The sequence below is a fragment of the Musca vetustissima genome, unplaced genomic scaffold (assembly GCF_032173495.1).
Source record: "Musca vetustissima isolate MV318-11 ecotype Yass unplaced genomic scaffold, APGP_CSIRO_Mvet_v1 utg3682, whole genome shotgun sequence".
NCBI lineage: Eukaryota > Metazoa > Arthropoda > Insecta > Diptera > Muscidae > Musca > Musca vetustissima.
The window spans coordinates 36,786-55,858 of NW_026879861.1; the positions used below are offsets into that span (position 1 = coordinate 36,786).

The window sequence follows — 19,073 nt, forward strand, 5'->3', positions numbered from 1 at the left end:
TAGCATACTTTTATCGGACAACCCCTGAAGGTTGGTGTTAATTTCTTCACACAGAGCCCGGCATTCATGGCCGGCCCATTCAGAAGAAGAAAGAATTCTTGAATCTCAAATGAAATAAAACAAGAAGACAATGAGACAGACGGAGACGGAGGAACAAGTGTTTAATTCACTTGTTATACACCTATATAAATATTGTTGTTATTGTTATTGTTGTGTATAGCCTTCATTCTGCCTTTGGCTTAATTGCCGTGTTTGCTTAGTGTTATGAACTAATCTTTGTTTTTTTTGCTTGCTTTTTTTTTTGCTAATTTTTTTCCCTTCTCTTTTCTTTTCAGACTTGGCATAAAACATGTTTCAAATGCACAGAATGTGCCATGGCATTGAATATGAAAACGTACAAAGGTTTCAATAAGATGCCCTATTGCGAAGCGTAAGTACTACTTGGTTATATTATTTTGATTTTCAAAATTTTAGTCCTTGGAGGGATGAGTAGATTTGTTAAAGGAAATGGACTTTGGCATTTGTATTTTTTTAAGGTTACTTTAAAAAATTGTTCTTATAATATTCTGAAAATATTTAAAGCCTTTAATTGCCCAATACTTAATATTGCTCAATAAAATTATATATCATGGATCTTAAAAACATCACATTGTGACAAATTAAACCTTCATATTATATTGTTTTGAAAATGTATTTATCATTTCGTTGGCCATGAATAATGATGATGAGGTCTTTGTTCGCTCGCTCTGTACTGATGATAGTACTCGAAAAGGCAAATATGAATGCGCAAATTGACGTGAAAAATATATCTATTTGTAGCCAGTTGTTTGGATTGCCGTTTATCTTATCACACAACCTACAGCCATACAAACAAATGCCCATATTCATCCATTTCATATCATCATCATCATTCATCGTCAACCCTTCCAGCTGTTTGTCTTCTTATCTATTATCCACATTCATAATTATAAGGAAATGTATACGCAATTGTTGCAACATAACACTACGTGGATAAATATATCAGTTTTCCACATATGAGGTAGAATAAATTCCTTATTTTTTGCAGGCCTCATGAACTGAGGCCTCTGATTTTTTTCTATAGAAAAAATGGACTCATTAAAAAATGGCCTCATCAACTGCGGCCTCTGATTTTTTTCTAAAAAAAAATGGCCTCATTAGGTGGGGCCTCTGATTTTTTCTATAGAAAAAATGGCCTCATTAACTAAGGCCTCCGATTTTTTTGCCTCATGAATTATTGTCTCAGATTTTTTCTATAGAAAAAAATTCCACATGAACGAATGCTCCTGATTTTTTTTCTATAGAAAAAATGCCTCATGGACTGATGCCTCTGATTTTTTCTATAAAAAAACTGAGGTCTCTGATTTTTTCTATGGAAAAAAATGTCTCATTAACTGAGGCCTCTGATGTTTTTCTTAAGAAAAAAATGCCTCAAAAACTTTCTATATAAAAAATGCCTTATGAACTGAGGCCTTTGTTTTTTTCTATAGAAAAAATGCCTCATTAAGTGAGGCCACTGATGTTTTTCTATAGAAAAACAATGCCTCATGGGCTTAGGTCTCTGATATATTTTCATGAACTGAGACCTCTGAGTTTTTCTATAGAAAAAAATGCCACATTAACTGAGGCCTCTGATTTTTTCTATAGGAAAAAATGCCTCACTACCTGAAGCCTCTGATTTTTTTTTTTGAAAAAATGGACATTAACTGGGCCAAAATTAAGACCAATTTGTTTTTTTTTTCTTAAAATGTCATGAATAGGCATAAAATATTTTTCTATAGAACAAAATGCCTCAACCCCATTTTGGATTTCTGATATATGCTTTGACATTATAAACATGTATGCAAAAAATTCCACATTAACTGCAGTTAATGAGTTTATAGGAAATAAACTCACTATTGAAGCCTCAAGATATTTTTCCACGTCTAGAAAAAAAGTATCGTAAAACTATGCATTCTAAATCGATTTGATAGCAAAAACCCGGAAATAGGGTGTTAGATGTTGTTTTTCCTAAAAAAATATATAAATAACCAAATATAATGCCTCATTAACTGAGGCCTGTGATTTTTCTCTATAGAAAAAAAGGCCTCAATAACTTAGGTCTCTGATATATTTTCATGAACTATGGCCTCTGATTTTTTTTCTGTAAGGAAAAAATGCTACTAATGGCTAGATCACATTTTCTTTGTGGCCCAATTTTTATAAAAAAAAATGTCAGAATATCTTTTTCTGAAGAAAAAAGATGTAGAAAAATATAACAAAATAGTTGTCATAATTTGAGAATTTTTCCCATAGAAAAAAATCGCCCTTAAGGGAACAATTTGGCCCATAGCTTCAGAGGGGTTATTTCTTTAAAGAAAATTGACCCTAGCTTCTTTTTCAGAGGCCGAAAAATTTACACCGAAAATGGAGCGAGAGTGATATACCAAAATATGAACCAATATAGGTTCATGTCTTGTTGTGAAGAACCTGGTAAAACTTGGAGCTACGTCAAAATATGGCGGGATAATGCAGCTACATTGATTTCTTTTGGTTAGGTATATGGACTTCGGCTTCTTCGAAGACTCCTATAGAAAAATGTTGGGCCCAGATTACCTCTGAGCTTCATTTTTTTATAGAACAAATGGGATTTCGTTTTATTGTGAGCCTATTTCCGATGCTAACTATTTTCTGTAAAAAATATTGGGTCTCCGCTTCTGCGGAGTCTCATTTTGAAGTTTGATTTTGTAGTTTTTTTTGTGTTTTTTTTTTTTGCAATAAAAAATATATCAAAGCAGTCCAGGGCCATTCTGTCCATGGCATCTCCTGTTTATATTTTGTTTTTCTAACCATTATCCCTCCTGTCCATAAGTATCTATTTGCCCCCTTAATCGGATCGTAAATTTAAATAAGAGAGCAATTATTTGTATTCCACTTTGTTTGTGTGGAGTAGTTAGTGCTGCTGCTGCTCAACAAGGCCATCCTCATCATCATCTTTAAAATTTTACACTCAGCGGCTCTATTTATACGGTCATTACAGACATTTGCTCCACTCCACTCATTACTTAGTTACCCAGAAAAATAAATGCAGATAGTTGAGGAATGTTCCACAAACGACATCCGACCGAAATGATGGCTGACGACGACCTACCACTAAGCAGATGCTGCTGCTACGGTTGGCGGCTACTGCAGCAACAACCGCACAATGCAATAACAATAGATTTATTACATTTTAAAAATAACAACAACAGCAACAACAACGACATGCTACCAACACACAATGGCCAGAATGACTCAATGCTCCTTTGCAATTTATATGTGTATGTAAGTGCGTTAGTAGGTTGCTGGATAGCGGATGGATGTGTTGGCATTCCTGTGTATCGTGTATCTGCATCAGCGACTCCTGGAGAGCCATAATCAAAACTAAACGAAGTGAAGCTGTTTTGTTTGTCGCAGCCATCAACTCGGTTACTCGTCATAGATTCTATACCGAGGAACTCACTCGGTGGTTTATTTCCGAATTTTAATGTGAAGATGCATCATAGATTTTTTATTAAGGAAAGCGGAGACTATCCTAATTGTGGCCTAGATATAGAAATAATTTTTTTAAGGATAATTAGAGCTATATACTGAGATTTCTTAAAGAAGATTTTTCAAATGATCCGCTGATGGCTGAAAACGTAGATATTTTAAATATATTTTTCTAAGGAGGATTTTTTAAAGAATATTTTTCAAAGGATCGGCTGAGGAGTGGAGTTTTTAAAAATATTATTTAAAGGATCGCAAAGGGTGGATTTTTTTTAAAGAATTTTCTTCAAAGGATCGACTAAGGCGTGGATTTTTTAAAGAATATTTTTCCATGAATCTGCACAATTTGTCAAAGGATCGACTAAGGCGTGGATTTTTTAAAGAATATTTTTCCAAGAATTTGCACAATTTGTCAAAGGATCGACTAAGGCGTGGATTTTTTAAAGAATATTTTTCCAAGAATCTGCACAATTTGTCAAAGGATCGACTAAGGCGTGATTTTTTAAAAAATATTTTTCCAAGAATCTGCACAATTTGTCAAAGGATCGACTAAGGCGTGGATTTTTTAAAAAAATATTTTTCCAAGAATCTGCACAATTTGTCAAAGGATCGACTAAGGCGTGGATTTTAAAAAAAAAAAAAATATTTTTCCAAGAATCTGCACAATTTTGTCAAACGATCGACTAAGGCGTGGATTTTTTAAAAAAATATTTTTCCAAGAATCTGCACAATTTGTCAAAGGATCGACTAAGGCGTGGATTTTTCAAAGGATCGACTGAGGCGTGGATTTTTTAAAGAATTTGTTTCCAAGAATCTGCACAATTTTTCAAAGGATCGACTCAGGTGTGGATTAAAAAAATTCAAAGGATCGACTGAGGCGTGGATTTTTTAAAAAAATATTTTAAGAAAGATCGACTGAGACGTGGATTTAAAAAAAATATATTTTTTAAAGGTTCTGGATTTTTTAAAAATATTTTTCAAAGGTTCTGGATTTTTTAAAAAATATTTTAAGAAGGATCGACTGAGGCGTGGTTTTATTTAAAAATATTTTTCAAAGGTTCTGGATTTTTTAAGGCGTGGATTTTTTTAAAGAAGGATCAACTGAGGCGAAGATTAAAAAAAAAATTAAAAAGGTTCTGGATTTTTTAAAGAATATTTTTAAAATATTCTGGATTTTTTAAAGAATTTTTTTAAAGGATCAGCTCGACTATTGCGTGGAATACTTTTGTAATGCTCAAGATTTTCTAAATAATATTTTTATATATCATTTTAAGAAGGATCGACTGCGGCATGGATTCTTTTAAAAAAATATTTTTCAAATGTTCTGGATTTAAAATAAATTTAATAAGGATCGACTGAGGCGTGGATTTTTTAAAAAAATATTTTAAGAAGGATCGATTGAGGCGTAGATTTTTTAAAAAATATTTTAAGAAGGATCGATTGAGGCGTAGATTTTTTAAAAAATATTTTAAGAGGGATCGATTGAGGCGTAGATTTTTTAAAGACTATTTTAAAAATATTCTTGATTTTTTTAAAAAATATTTTAAGAAGAATCGACTGAGGCGTGGATTTTTTTAAAGAATATTTTAAAAATGTACTGGATTTTTTTAAAAATATTTTAAGAAGGATCGACTGCGGCGTGGATTCTCTTAAAAAAAATATTTTTCAAATGTTCTGGATTTTTTAAAGAATATTTTTCAAATATTCTGATATTTTTTAAAGAAACTTTTTAAAGGATCGGCTCGGCTATTGCTTGGAATACTTTTGAAAGGCTCAAGATTTTCTAAATAATATTTTTCGAAGGATCGGCACAGCAATAAGTTAGGATTTATTAAATTCCATTTTCAAAGACTTGGGGTTTTTAAAAAATAGATTTCGAAGGCAGCTCTAATTTTTAAACTTTGTCACAAATTGCGGCATCGTTACGCCTGCTTTACATTCTTGAAAATTCCTTAAGAATTTTTTTGAAAAAAAAAACACTTCAATAAAATGTATTTGGCTTGGCAATATGATTATCATTGCACAGTGGGAATGTTGCAGTATGGGGAAAAGAAGCAATAAATGTGTCAGTATGCAAACTAGGCAGGATGTGTGACTTGCTTTCTCATACATATAAACACACACACATACATACATCTATGGGTATGTCTCAGTTGTTGTCTAGTTGGTTAGGTCGTTCATTCATTCATTTCTTTCGCTCGTTCGAATCCAAAACGATTATTTACTACACACACATAGACTCATGAATTTCACTTTATTTTCCTTCTCATAGCTTATTCTTCATTCCTTCTGTTTTCCATTGCCTTATAGATATTTATGTCTGTCTGCGGATGTGTATGTGTGTGTAGCCTATATATTTACTTTCAACTTTATGACATACAAAAACAAGCTGTAGAGGAAAACAGAACTATGCAGCAAGAAGAAGTGTGCTAGCAACATTATGCGCTATAGCAACGGTCGTTCGGTCGAACAACCGTTGATAGGTAGGCAACAATATGTTGCTGACTTTTCTAAGTTGATTGGGTTAATGCAATTGTGTTGTTAAAATAAACGGGGTTTTTTTATTAGAGAATACACTGTGGCAAAAATGGAGCGGGTTAGGAAAATAATAAACAAAATTAAAAATTCTGAAAATCGAAGAAAGTAGTCTTAAGAGTGGTAATACGGAATGGTGTTCTGCAGTACCGACTACGAAAAATACATTTTTTTGTTATCATATCAGTGAAAAGGTTGATATTTGATGAATCGATATAACCCAAAATGGAGCGGGTTAGGGAAATAGTAAACAAAATTAAAAATTCCGAAAATCGAAGAAAGTGGTCTTAACAGTGATTCTACGGTATGGTGTTTTGCAGTACCGACTACGAAAAAATAAAATTTTATGTTATCATATCAGTGAAAAGGTTGATATTTGATGAATCGACATAGCCAATATTGTTCTCATTACACCCTAATATCGAACGTATTTTCCTAGCTATGCATAAATCAGTTTTATAGTGTACATATACGATGATGAGAAACCCTACATATATCTATGTGAGTCGAATTGTATGCTTGTAGAGGATTATGTGCTACTCACATACATATATGTATGTACATAACTGCAGCAAGTACCAACGACAATGATATGTGTAAATGCATTTATCACACATTGTTGACAATGTCACTTCTCAAAAGCTGACTTCATTGAAATCGAGTTTTTTTGTTTTGCTGCTCTTGTTGTTGCTTTTTGTTAAGGTTGCAACCTACCTCTCTGATCAGCCACCCCCATTTGGTTGCCTTACAACTGCATAAAGCCATTATGACAAATTCTTCTGATGTGGGAAGGGAAATGCAGTATTTATTTAATGGGATTGTTGTTGTTTTTGCTGCTGCTCTTTTTCCACATTTGTTTGTAACTTTTCCAGTGAAAATAGTGATATCTGTGTGTACGAATTATGTAAATGTGTGTGGGTTTTATTTGTTCTATTTTTATTTCCACATCAACAATTTCTATTTATATATACACACACACACTCATTTATTTATTGATAATTGCATATCTAAGTTCATTGTTGTTGTTGTTAAGAATGAAGAGATTTTCATAGAATTAATCCTTGCAATTTGTGTAGTGTCATTATCCTGTCATTAATTGATGTCGACAATCGATGGATGGCTATTTTGACAGATTTTGCAGTAAAAGGCCTGAAGAACTCTTTGTATCCTTAAAAGGGCTTGAATACAATATCCGAAACAAAAAGGCATTTTCTGGTCAGTATAGAGGATCAGAATAGAACTTAACGCATTATATTATTTATAGAAAATGTAGATTTTATGTATAGAGCAACCTGCAGGTAGTCTTTTATTCACTGAAAATAACTTCAGGGTTATTTTTTTAGTCATAGGAGAAAATCAGATGGTCGTTTTTAAATCTGATGATCGTTTTTGAATTAAACGCAGAGATGCCTGAAGTGCTATTCATAAGAAAGACTGAAAATTGATTCGTTATATTCGCATAACAGCTTGAAGGTATTAATTACATTTATAAACGAGCCTCGAGGTGTTTTATTCACAGAACAGCCTGACGATATTTTATTTATATATTATTATAGACTTTCTAATATATATATATTTCACTCACAGACAAGTTTCAAATAAGAGTATGCAATTTTTATTCTGGTCAGAGAATAGGTGAGATGCCGATTGACTACGAATATTATCAGAATATATTGATCATACTTATAGAGGGTTGCTTTCTTCAAGGGCTGTTCGTAAGTACGACCGAAAGGTATTCCATTCATAAAAGAACCTCGAAGTATTTTTTTGTTTTTCATAAAAGAGCCTGAAGACATTTTATTCACAGACAAGTTTCAAGCTCTAATATTTAAAGGTGAATTACTCGCAGATATGTTTTAATGAATATCGTCAAATTTTTCTTCGGGTCAGAGAATAGGCTGAAGGTCTTATTTTATTCATAGACCGATAGACTATGAATATTATATATATAGCAAACTGCAGGTCGCATTTTTTGGAAAAACCCTGAGGTTTTACTAGTCATAGTCATAACGAACCTGAAGACCTGTTTATAAAGGAGTCTAATGTTCATATATTCACACACGTTTCAAGTTCTAATATTCAAAGAATAGCCTGGATGTATTTCATTCACAGACAAACTTCAAAGAAGATTCTAAAAGTTTCCGTTTAATAGAAGAGCCTATTTACCGTGGAGTCAGATGATATTCAATTCATATTACAGAAGAACCTGGATGGCTTCTATGTACTTAAAAGCCTGGAGATCTTCTATGTACCGAACTAGTTGTACTTAAAAGCTTGGAGATCTTCTATGTACCGAACATGTACAGAATAGCCTGGTGGGATTTTATACACGGAAACCCCCTAAGGACTTTTTTTTTAATTTACAGTAGAGTTGTTGTCTACTATGAAGATCGAAGAACCCAAAGACCTGTTCGTATTCATAGAAAAGAAATGCGAATTCGATACATTTAAAAATGTGATTGTATTCTGCTAGAAAACGAAGGGCCTTCAGGTTCTTTATTTGAAAAAAGTGGCTAAGGGGCTTTTATTTACAGAAGAACACGGAGGTCTTCTATACAGAGAATAGTCTCAATATATTACATTAGAAGAAGAAAATGAGCTTTTTTTAGAGAAAATCTGAAAGTCCACTGGTCTGGAGGTATTCGCAAAAGAGTCAAGAGGCCTTTTATTCATAGTAAAGCCTGGAAGTCGTTCTGAAGAACTTATATTCTTAGAAAAAGAGTCTTTGTCCATAAAATAGTTGGACATCTTCTGACGAATCATATTTATAGAAGAGGGTGAATATATTGGGTTTTTAGAAGAGCCTGAAGTTATTCTATTTACAGAAGAGTGCCAGGGTCATCTATTCAATACAAGAAGGTTTTTTATTTTTAAAAGAGTCTGAAACTTTTCTATTTTCCTAAGATTATTAAGTATTTGTTTTACAGAAACCCCTAAATGTCTTTTATTCCATAAATAATTTGAAGACGGCCTCTATGCATATGAGTTCCGAAAGGTCTTCTACCCTCATACAACTTTTATTCTGAGAATAAAAGTTTATAGAAGAACCTAAATATATTCTGTTTGACGAAGGGTATAGAGGTATTTTAAGCAGAGAAATGCTAGAGCAGGTCTTATACTCACAAAAGATCCTGAAACTTTTCTATACCCATGAGACTCTGATGAATTTATATTTACAGAAAATCCAAAAGCATTTTATTCCAAAAATAACTTGTAGGTCTTCTATGCGTAAAAGAGCCGAAAGATCTACTTACAGGAGATTCCGAAGAGTTTTAGATCATAGCGCATATAAAGGTTACTTATTTATACAAGATAAAAATATTTATACTCGAAAGGAAGAACTTCATTCCACAGAAGATCCTAAAGGGAGATATATATATTTTTTTAATAGAAGAACTGACTATCGAATTTATAATATTCATAGATGATTCGGAGAAGAGCTGAAGGTCTTCTGGCCATAGATATTATATATAAATAGTCCATTGACAAAAGAGCCAAGAGGAATAATGTTCACAGAAAAGCCTGGAAAGTTTTTCCAGCCTTGAATGTATTGTATTCATAGTATAGGTTAAAATCTTCGTCCATAAAAGAGTCAGCTCTTCGGTCTTCTGACAGGAGAGGATTAATATATTGAATATATAGAAGAGGACGGAGGTATTCTATTCGCAATCTTCTATTTACAGAGGAGCCCTAAACTTTTCTATTCCCATAGGAGTCTGAAGGATTTCCCTTTACAGAAAATTCTGGAGGTCATCTATGCACAAAAGACCCAGAAGATCCCGAAGGGGTTCGAAGCCTGGCGAAGATAATGACATATTATGTTTAAAAGATTCGAATATCTATGAAAATATATTCATAAATGATTCGAAGGGAAGATCTTCAGGGGAGATACATTTTTGTTTTTGTTTCACAAAAGAACTGAAGATCAAAGATATATTTTATTTGGCAGTATTTTTTCTAATAATTGAACAGCATTCCGATCCTATTCTATTCATAGAGGAACCATCATAAAGTCTGTTTCTATTGGGAAAATGATAATATCCTAACGCGATATTCGTGAGCCTTAAATATATTAATATATTCGTGATCCTTAAAGAAAGATATTGTCCAGAGGTATTTTATACATACATCAGGGCAGAAGTTTTCCCAGGAAAGCTTTATAAGAATACTGAAAAACTTCTTTTCGCAGAAGCCCACAAAGGCACCTCATATAAAACAAAAGGTTTTTGTAGAAGGTCAAATTCTGATATCGCATTAGGATATTATCATGTTCCCAAATAAATGTCGGAGCACTTCATACATGATCTGAGGTCTTCTTCTTCTTAATGAATATATAGACTTTCTTAAAGAATATGTCTAAGATGGGTTGTTTATACATATCGATAGACTGAAGTAATTCTGCGAAATCTTTATAAGAATACCGATTCTGCTTTTGTTTGAAGCTCGGAAATACACCTCATATAGGCCAGAATTTTTCTCATAAGAGTTTTTTATACATATCAAAGGTTCGATGTTTGACCCGGGTACGGGTACCCGGTTATATCCGGTTTATTTTAAAGGTTATAAAAATACGTTTCCATTGAGTGGTGACATTATGGGGTTATCTTAAACCGTTTTGGAGATACAGTCAAAAAACTGCGTTTTTGAAAAACTCCCTAAAAGTCGAACTTGGGTCCCTTGGGTCCCTCTCCAATCCTGACTCAAATGATAAACCACAATTTGCATTTTTGAAAATGGTGCGTTTTGTGCATTTGTATCTGTTGTGGATCAAAAGATACGGGCCTTAGAACCCTACAAAAACAAGAAAATTCTGTCGCGTAGCCGGTGTTGGTATCTGTCCATACGAGAAAGTCTTAAATCCCCGGCCGATGGCCGGCTACACAAAAAAATATTCTATTTAGAAGGAGTTTCTGACCATAATAAAAACCTTTAAAATGATACCCAGGTCAAATAACCGGGTACGTCCCCAAGAAAAAAAATATCCCCATAATTAGGGTAAAAATATCTACATATGGAAATAATTTCAGAAAAATGTGATATTTTTTACTAAACTAGAGTTAAGGAACCCCCCCATTCACGATTTTTTATTTTTAAGATTTTAGATAGGCTGGTAAATAAATACAAATGCTTGTTAAGGTTTGTAACTTTGCACATATATATTTGAAGATTTAAAACGGAAGAAAAATAATTTACAAAAAAATTTTGTTGTTGTTTTTTGTGATCAAAGAAAAGTCCTTATTTTTGATAGCGGGCATGATAACTCCTCACTGGAAATTCCGAAAATTCCAACGGTAACTTTGCATATATATATATATATATATATATTTGAAGATTTAAAATAGAAGAAAAATAATTTACAAAAAAAATTTGTTGTTTTGTTGTTATTTTTTGTAATTAAAGAAAATTCCTTATTTTTGATGGCGGGCATGATAACTCCTCACTGGAACATCGGAATCCGAAAATTCCAACGGTGTTAGAAAGAGTACATGTCTGGCTCTCGTATGAACTAGGATTATTGACATCGCACAACAATTAACAAAATGGCGGAACTTAAATTTTTTTTTTTTTTTTTTTGGAAAATCACATATTTTTGACCACAAACTAAGTTCAAAAATAAGGAAGATCTTCACCGATTGGCTTTATCCTAGTTCATACGGTAGCTATACACTCACAGAGAAACGTCCCAAAATTTTAAATCGATTGGGTTATTAGTTTTTGAGTTATCGTGCCCGCCATTCGCAAAAACGCTGTTTGGAGAAAACGCGTTTAAAGTTTGGGAAGCCCTCTTGCTGGCACTTGATTCTAACACAATAAATCGGCTATATCTTCAAACATTGTTGAGATTTTCACTTGAAAATTTATAGGGACATTATTGAATTAGTGTAGGTTCTATTTAAATCAAAATAAAAAAATAAATTTTTTGAAGCCGAGAATGGGTGGGGTCCCCTTAAGCCCAGATTTTTTTCTGTACAAGGTCGGCTTACATATAAGGTCTAATGCTTCTTCTGTTAATAAATCTTTTTATGTTTGTAGAGGGGCAGAAGTTTGCCTGCGAAAGCTTGATAGGAATTCTGAAAGTCTTATATTCCTAGAAGGTTAAGAAGTGTACTTCATATCGCACCAGGATATTATAATTTTACCATAGAAATGCCTCATAAAATAATTCAACACAGTTCCTATTGCAGTAATGCTTATTATCATATCGGTCGTCACTTTAACAATATTTTCCCCCGGCCTTCTATTCATCTCAATATTACAATCATGTGTGTGTGAGAGAGAGAGAAAAAATCTTCTCTCCCTCTCTGCCAGAAAGTCTATGGTTACATTGTCGATGTCATCGACAGCAATTCTCGTTGGCTTCCGGCCAAAAATAAACATAAAATTATAGATAAATGTCACCATCGTTTCCTTACCAAGATGCACTTCGTCGTCGTCGTATGCTTTGTAATGGTGGCAAATATGATGCCAGAGAATAAAATCTACAAATCAAATCATTATGAATTGTTAAATTTTTTTCCTTTGGTAGGCGACTCTGAATATAGTGTGTTACTCCGTTTGTGAACTTTTATGTTTCCTTGCAATTCTCTTTATTTGGCATTTAATGTGTTCTAATAACCGAATACGCTTGAAAATGCCACCACAGAAACAGGAATTGTGTCCTTAAATATCTCATAATCTAAGTTAATATTTAAAATAATATATATAGATTACATATTATATTAAATATGAAAATAGGAATGAATTGCAGGATGTGTGATAATGTGCCAAACTCGATGAATAACACAATGCTAGGAGAGTGTCCATATACAAGTTCAACTAAAAATCTTAAGAACATTTTAAGATATAGCTGATTTATTTTGTTAGCATCAAGTGACAACAAGAGTGCTTCTAAAACTTTAAACGACGATTTTCTCGAAAGGACGTTTTAACGGTTGGCAAGATTCTTCAAAAATGAAGTATTCAACTTACAGATAATATTCAAATCAGATAATATTCAAATCAGATAATACTGAAAATTAGACTCCATGCTACTGGTGGTTGGATACTTTTTCATTTTTATCACTTATCCTCTGTTCGCCAAATTTCAATTAATTTTTATTAAATATTTTAATTAATTCCTTTTTAAGTCTGGTACTTTCTTAACGCCAAACTGAACACACACAATTCCGAAACTAATGCTACTAGTAGCAATTTTATTTTTACTAAACATTTTCGGTTTGAATTTGATAGGTTTTTTTTCGTCATATTTTAAAGGCGTTAATGAAAGTAATTAAAAAGTTTGTAATATTACGTACGCAACTAAACCGTTTATTATATGAACATTTTTAAAACTTTAAATTATATGGCTTAGGTTGGCTGCACACCATTAGTGTTGATATTCCCCCTGTATAGGTTATTTATGGTGTTAACGATTATGGAAATAGTTTTTTCTTCACTAGTATACAAATAAAGTATAAGAAAAAATATCAAACTCAAATGTATGGAAATTTTTCCAATATGTTTAAGATCTCTGAAGTGATTATCCATAAACTATTCCTAAAGATTCTCTAATTTGTATTATTACCTAAGATTTCAGGCATCATTTTATTTATTTCTTTGGCAATTGGCTCGGTTGATGAGCGAATGTTTTTAAGGAATTTAAATCTTTAAAATATGCTTTATTGCTTTATATATATATTTCAATATTTATTTGTCCTTTTTTTGGATTTGACAAATTTATCGATTGGTATATTTTTCAATTTCCTTGTTCCCGCCTTCTTTCTATTTTTAAGTTTATTGATCTCGCACGTGTGACAATTTACATTCATATGTAATTATAAATAAACATTAAAAAAGTGTGATCTAAAAGTCATTAAAAGTTTGATACCGCCCCTATGTACCTACGTATATGGTGTAACAGTGTTGTGAAAATGACAAAATACCTGTGGCGAACAATAAGTAATGGATTACAAAAAAACTTTCGGAGATGCCCTTCAATACCAAAATTCTAAATTACGGACGCTCAGTTTGAAAATTGGACAAAAATGAATTGTTCAAAACTCGTCAATGTTTTGACCAATTCATGTTTTTTAACCCATTGTGGTCCAATGTTGCCCACAGACAACAAAATGTTTTAGAGCTTATATTTAATATACAACTAATAGATATATAGTCTTTGGATTTCGTATGTCAAGACCTGATTATGGACGACACATATCAAAAGAAAAATGTAACAAATTAACAGTACTAATTTCTGTATACAGTCCAAATTATTGAAATCGCTTCAAATTCTAAATGTACGCATTCTGCCAGGCCAATTATTTTTTATTCTTGTAAAACAGAAAATATAGATTAATTTAAAATGATTTTTTTGTCCATTTTCATTTGGTTTTCTTCATATTGGGTTTTTATTTTTCAGAAAGAATATACTGTATCTCCAGAATGCAAGGATGTAGCGATGTCAAATTTTGTCCATATCCTATCTAGGATAGTTGCATTAAATCTGTGAACAGAAAATTGTTCTATGATTACGGAAAAAAATTCGGGGCTCAAAGGGTTAAAATCTACGTACTTTTAGCTACATTGCTTGGAAAATGAGTCTAAAACGTTTTCCCATGTTATTCAAAAAATATCAAATGTAATTCGAGAATTCCATTTGTAATTCACAACATACAATTTGCAATTCGAAAATAACATTTGCAATTCATAACAATATCAGTTTTAATTCGAGAATTTCTTTAGCGATTAGAGGAATATCTTTCGAAATTCATAGAATTCCATTTGAAATTCATAAAATTCCATTTGAAATTTAAATCATTCCATTTGAAATTCTTAACATTTGATTTGAAATACATAACATTTCATTTGTTATTCATAATATTTCATTTTAAATTCGAAAAATATTATTGGTAACACACAAGGAATATGTATGAATTTGAAATGAATTGTTACGAATTACAACTGAAATATTATGAATTACAAGTGAAATTTTATAAATTTAAAGTTGAATTCTTTGAATTTTTAACGAATTTCTTTGAATTTCAAATGAAACTCTATAAATTTCCAATGGAAATTAACCAATTACAAATAAAATTTTTAAAGTTTAAATGGAATTTTTTGAATTTCCTATGAAAACTTTAAAATTGCAAATGAAAAGTTGTGAATTACCAATTACATACTCGTTATGATTTTGATTATGTTATGATTTGCAAATTTAGTTTTGGAATTACAAATGAAATTCTCGAATTGCCATTGAAATGAAAAAAGGTATACACCTTTTTTCACATGTTATTCCAAACATATGAAATGTAATTCGATAATTCCATTTGTAATTCATAACATATCAGTTTTAATTCGAGAATTTAATTTTTAATTCCAAAACTAAATTTGCAAATCATAACATAATTCGAGTATGCTTTCGAAATTTATAGAATTGCATTTAAAATTCATATACTTTCATTTAAAGGATTGCATTTGAAATTCATAAAATTTGATTTGAAATGCATAACTCATAGCCGACCTATGGCGTCTATGGTACCATAGTATGTTCGTCTATGGAACCATAGTATATTCGTCTGTCTGTTGTAATCACTATAGCGTCTAAGCAAATTGAAATAGATCGCCAAATTTTGTCTGCAGGCAGGTTACGTACTACAATTGGACAATTCGATTAGGTATTATAACTGTAGATCGCAAATTTGTCGGCATTTTGAAGATATCAAGCAAGTTATATTATATCGGAGTTTTTTGCCACACTTCCCTAACTCAATCGCTGTAGTATAGTTTCAAATGGGGCTGGAACTTTAATTTTAGGTTCAAAGAGTGAAATATAATTTGTGGTATTAAGAAAATGAAAAATAAGTATAAACTGTGAGCGGAGCAATATAGTCGGACGGGACCGACCATACGATACCCTACACAACTACCACGGAACTCTAACTTTCTGTGGATGTTCATTCCGAGCTGGGCAATATTTAGTGATATTTGCCCCGATTTTCCCGATTAGAGGTCAACAGCACATCTTCCTTACATGTTCCGAATATTACAAATATTCAGTACAGCCTTTCTACTTACTTCTCCAGATTCCCTTCACAGTGGATTGAGTTGTGATGTTCGGCTTATATTCGACTAGAAAACACACACAAAGAAATTAAGTTTTCCGTCCACTTCATCCCAAAATTTTATTCTGATCATCACTGAAAATAATAGGCGTTGTCTTTGACCATAATTGGAACTTCATGTAGTATTTCAAAGGGATCAGCGTTATATTTCCGCCTTCTAATTATACCCTACACAACTATGTTGTCAGGGTATTATAGCTTTGTGCGGCTCCAAGAGTTTGTAACCCCGCGAAATATTGGTCCTAGACCCACCTTTAAGTATGCTGATCGTCATATCTCGACTAGCTGACTCGATCTAGACACGTGGGGGATCGGGCCAAACAATAAGCATGCCTGTTTTGATAAAGATCGGTCAATATTTAGTGGGTCAAATAGGCCCTGACTTTTGTGTGAAAAATTACAAAATTTGTATTTTATAGCGTATATATTTATCCCTGAATGACATATATTGTCGTATGTACTCGGATGTGAGAGTAACACGTAAATATTTAAAGGTGCTTACGTATTCATATATTATTTAGGAACCCATTCCCACACTAGAAATATAGCGCTGATCGCTTTAAAATTTTCTATGAGATTCAAGTTATGGCCAAGGACAACGCCTATAATTTTCGTTGATGATCAGATAAAAATTTTGGGATTTGTTTATTCATTTTAATATTAAATTCGAAAAATATTATTGGTAACACACAAAAAATATGTATGAATTTGAAATGGATTGTTACGAATTATAAGGGAAATATTTTGAATTACAAGTGAAATGTTGTGAAATTCAAATTGGACTAATTGTAAATAAATTTATTTAATGTTCAAATGAAACTCTACGAATTTGAAATGGAAATATACCAATTAGTTTAAAATTACAAAAGAATTGTTGAAAATTAATGTTATGAATTTAGTTTTCGAATTACAAATGAAATTCTCGGATTGCAATTGAAATGTTTTGAATATCATTTGAAAAAGGGTTTACAATTAGCAAACTACCTAAAACGGAACGGAAACCTAAATATGTGATATTTCAAAATACCTTTACTAGCCGGGATCTATATTGATCTCGAGTTAGCTTGAACATTGGACTATTATCTTTAAGATAATGAAAATGGGCGAAAGTTTTATGTGTAGGCTATGTCATCAATAACTTTTTTATTCAAAATGAGTCAAAAATGACACTGGAAACGTCGATAGAAAAATACACCTGGGACCGTGAAAATACCCAGTATGGTGTAAGAGATTTATAAGAATGTCAATGTCAAAAAGTTAGCCTCCATTGCAAGTATTTTGTCGGGAGAACTTTTAGCCTCTGAAATCCCGAAATGCGAACATGTATCCATATTGCTTGGAAAATTAGGCTAGTATTATCAAAATACCTGTACTTTAGGCATTTTGATGATACTAGAAATGGGTAGAACTTATACATGGAAGCTATTTCCAAACATGGAATCATCGGCATTTTTTGAAAACATGTTTTCCGATTTCTATGAAGCCGAAATACCAACTCACTGCACCTCAGATATTGAAAATTTCGAAATTGGGACTATACCAAAATCTGGACCTGTAAATCCCATTACCGACGACATTTATATGGAATATATGTCCAAACATGGAATCATCGGATTTTTTTTTTTGGAAAATTCCTATTTCCGGGATATCAAATTACTGCTCCTCAAATATTCAAAATATCGTCATTGGGCCTATCAAAATATCGAAATTGGGCCTGGACCGATAAACCCCATTAGCGAACATCGTAGAAGTAGTAGTAGCGATATATGAACAACATTTTTAAGATTTATTTTCAACATTTTGATCTCTTTCATGAGATAGTCACCGTAAAAGTATTGGAGAAAATTTAAGGTATCCTGGATGTCCACATTAGGGTTCGTATGATTTTTAGAGTACTTAATAGCAAACTTCACCTTTTAATCTCTTTTAATTATAAAACCGTTTGACATTCAATTTTGAGTTTCGAAATACTGTTTAAATATAAATTACTCCTTGAATGGTTGCAATTCAAAATAGACTAACAATTAAATTATAAAATAAAGTTAACTTGCTATAGGACATCCAAGAGCCCTTTAACTGATCCCAACTACTATTACAATAGTATTTAATTAGATTTTTTATATAAAAATCTCCATAAAATTGTATATCTTCTATACCGAAGCTCTTCAATGCATCCGAAAATTTTAGGTCTTCTATTCTATATCGTGGTATAAAAATCTATTTCTCTTATTTTTAAAAAATTTCATGAATTCAGAAATTATAACAAACCCTACATACCTCTCCTGGCTCTTTTGTATATACATAGGAAACTTCTATATATTGAAAACCAGTGAGCGGAGCAGTATAGTCGAACGGGGCCGACCATAGGATACCCTACACAACTACCACGGAACTGTAACCTTCTGTGGATGTTTATTCCGAGCCTGGGCAATATTTCGTGATATTTGCACCCCTTTCCCGATTAGAGGTCAAGAGAACCTCTTCCTTACACTGACAAATTCTCCGAATACTAATATTCAGTACAGTCCTTCTAATTACTTGCCCAGATTCCTTTCACAGTGGTTTGTGTTGCGATCATCTTAGGCTTTTAATTGTGGCTTATTTCGGTCCACTTCATCCCAAAATTATTAGCTGATCATCACCAAAAATTATAGGCGTTATCCTTGACCATAACTGGAACTTCATAAAAAATTTGAGAGCGATCAGCGCTATATTTCCGCCCTCTAGTGTGGTAATGGGTTACTAAATAATATTTCAATACGTAGACACCTGTAAATATTTAAGGGTATCTCCCACATCCGAGTGCATACGACAATATAATTGGTATCAATTTAATAGTCAACCACTCCTCTTGGATATACTATCAACTTCTGGGGTCTATGTCCTTCAGAAGTAAACATATACTGTATAGAA

The 19,073-nt window shown here is 32.3% G+C and overlaps 1 protein-coding gene across 1 annotated transcript in view; it reads left to right on the forward strand.

Annotated features, from left to right (window-relative positions):
• Nucleotides 1-329: 329 nt before the first annotated feature.
• Nucleotides 330-19,073, forward strand: part of LOC133324982 (LIM and SH3 domain protein Lasp) — a gene marked incomplete at its 5' end in the record, with an annotated part of 77,102 nt that continues 58,358 nt past the window's right edge. The window contains one exon of the mRNA XM_061533806.1: nt 330-430. Coding sequence (XP_061389790.1) covers nt 330-430 — 101 coding nt within the window. The remainder of the gene's footprint in view (nt 431-19,073) is intronic.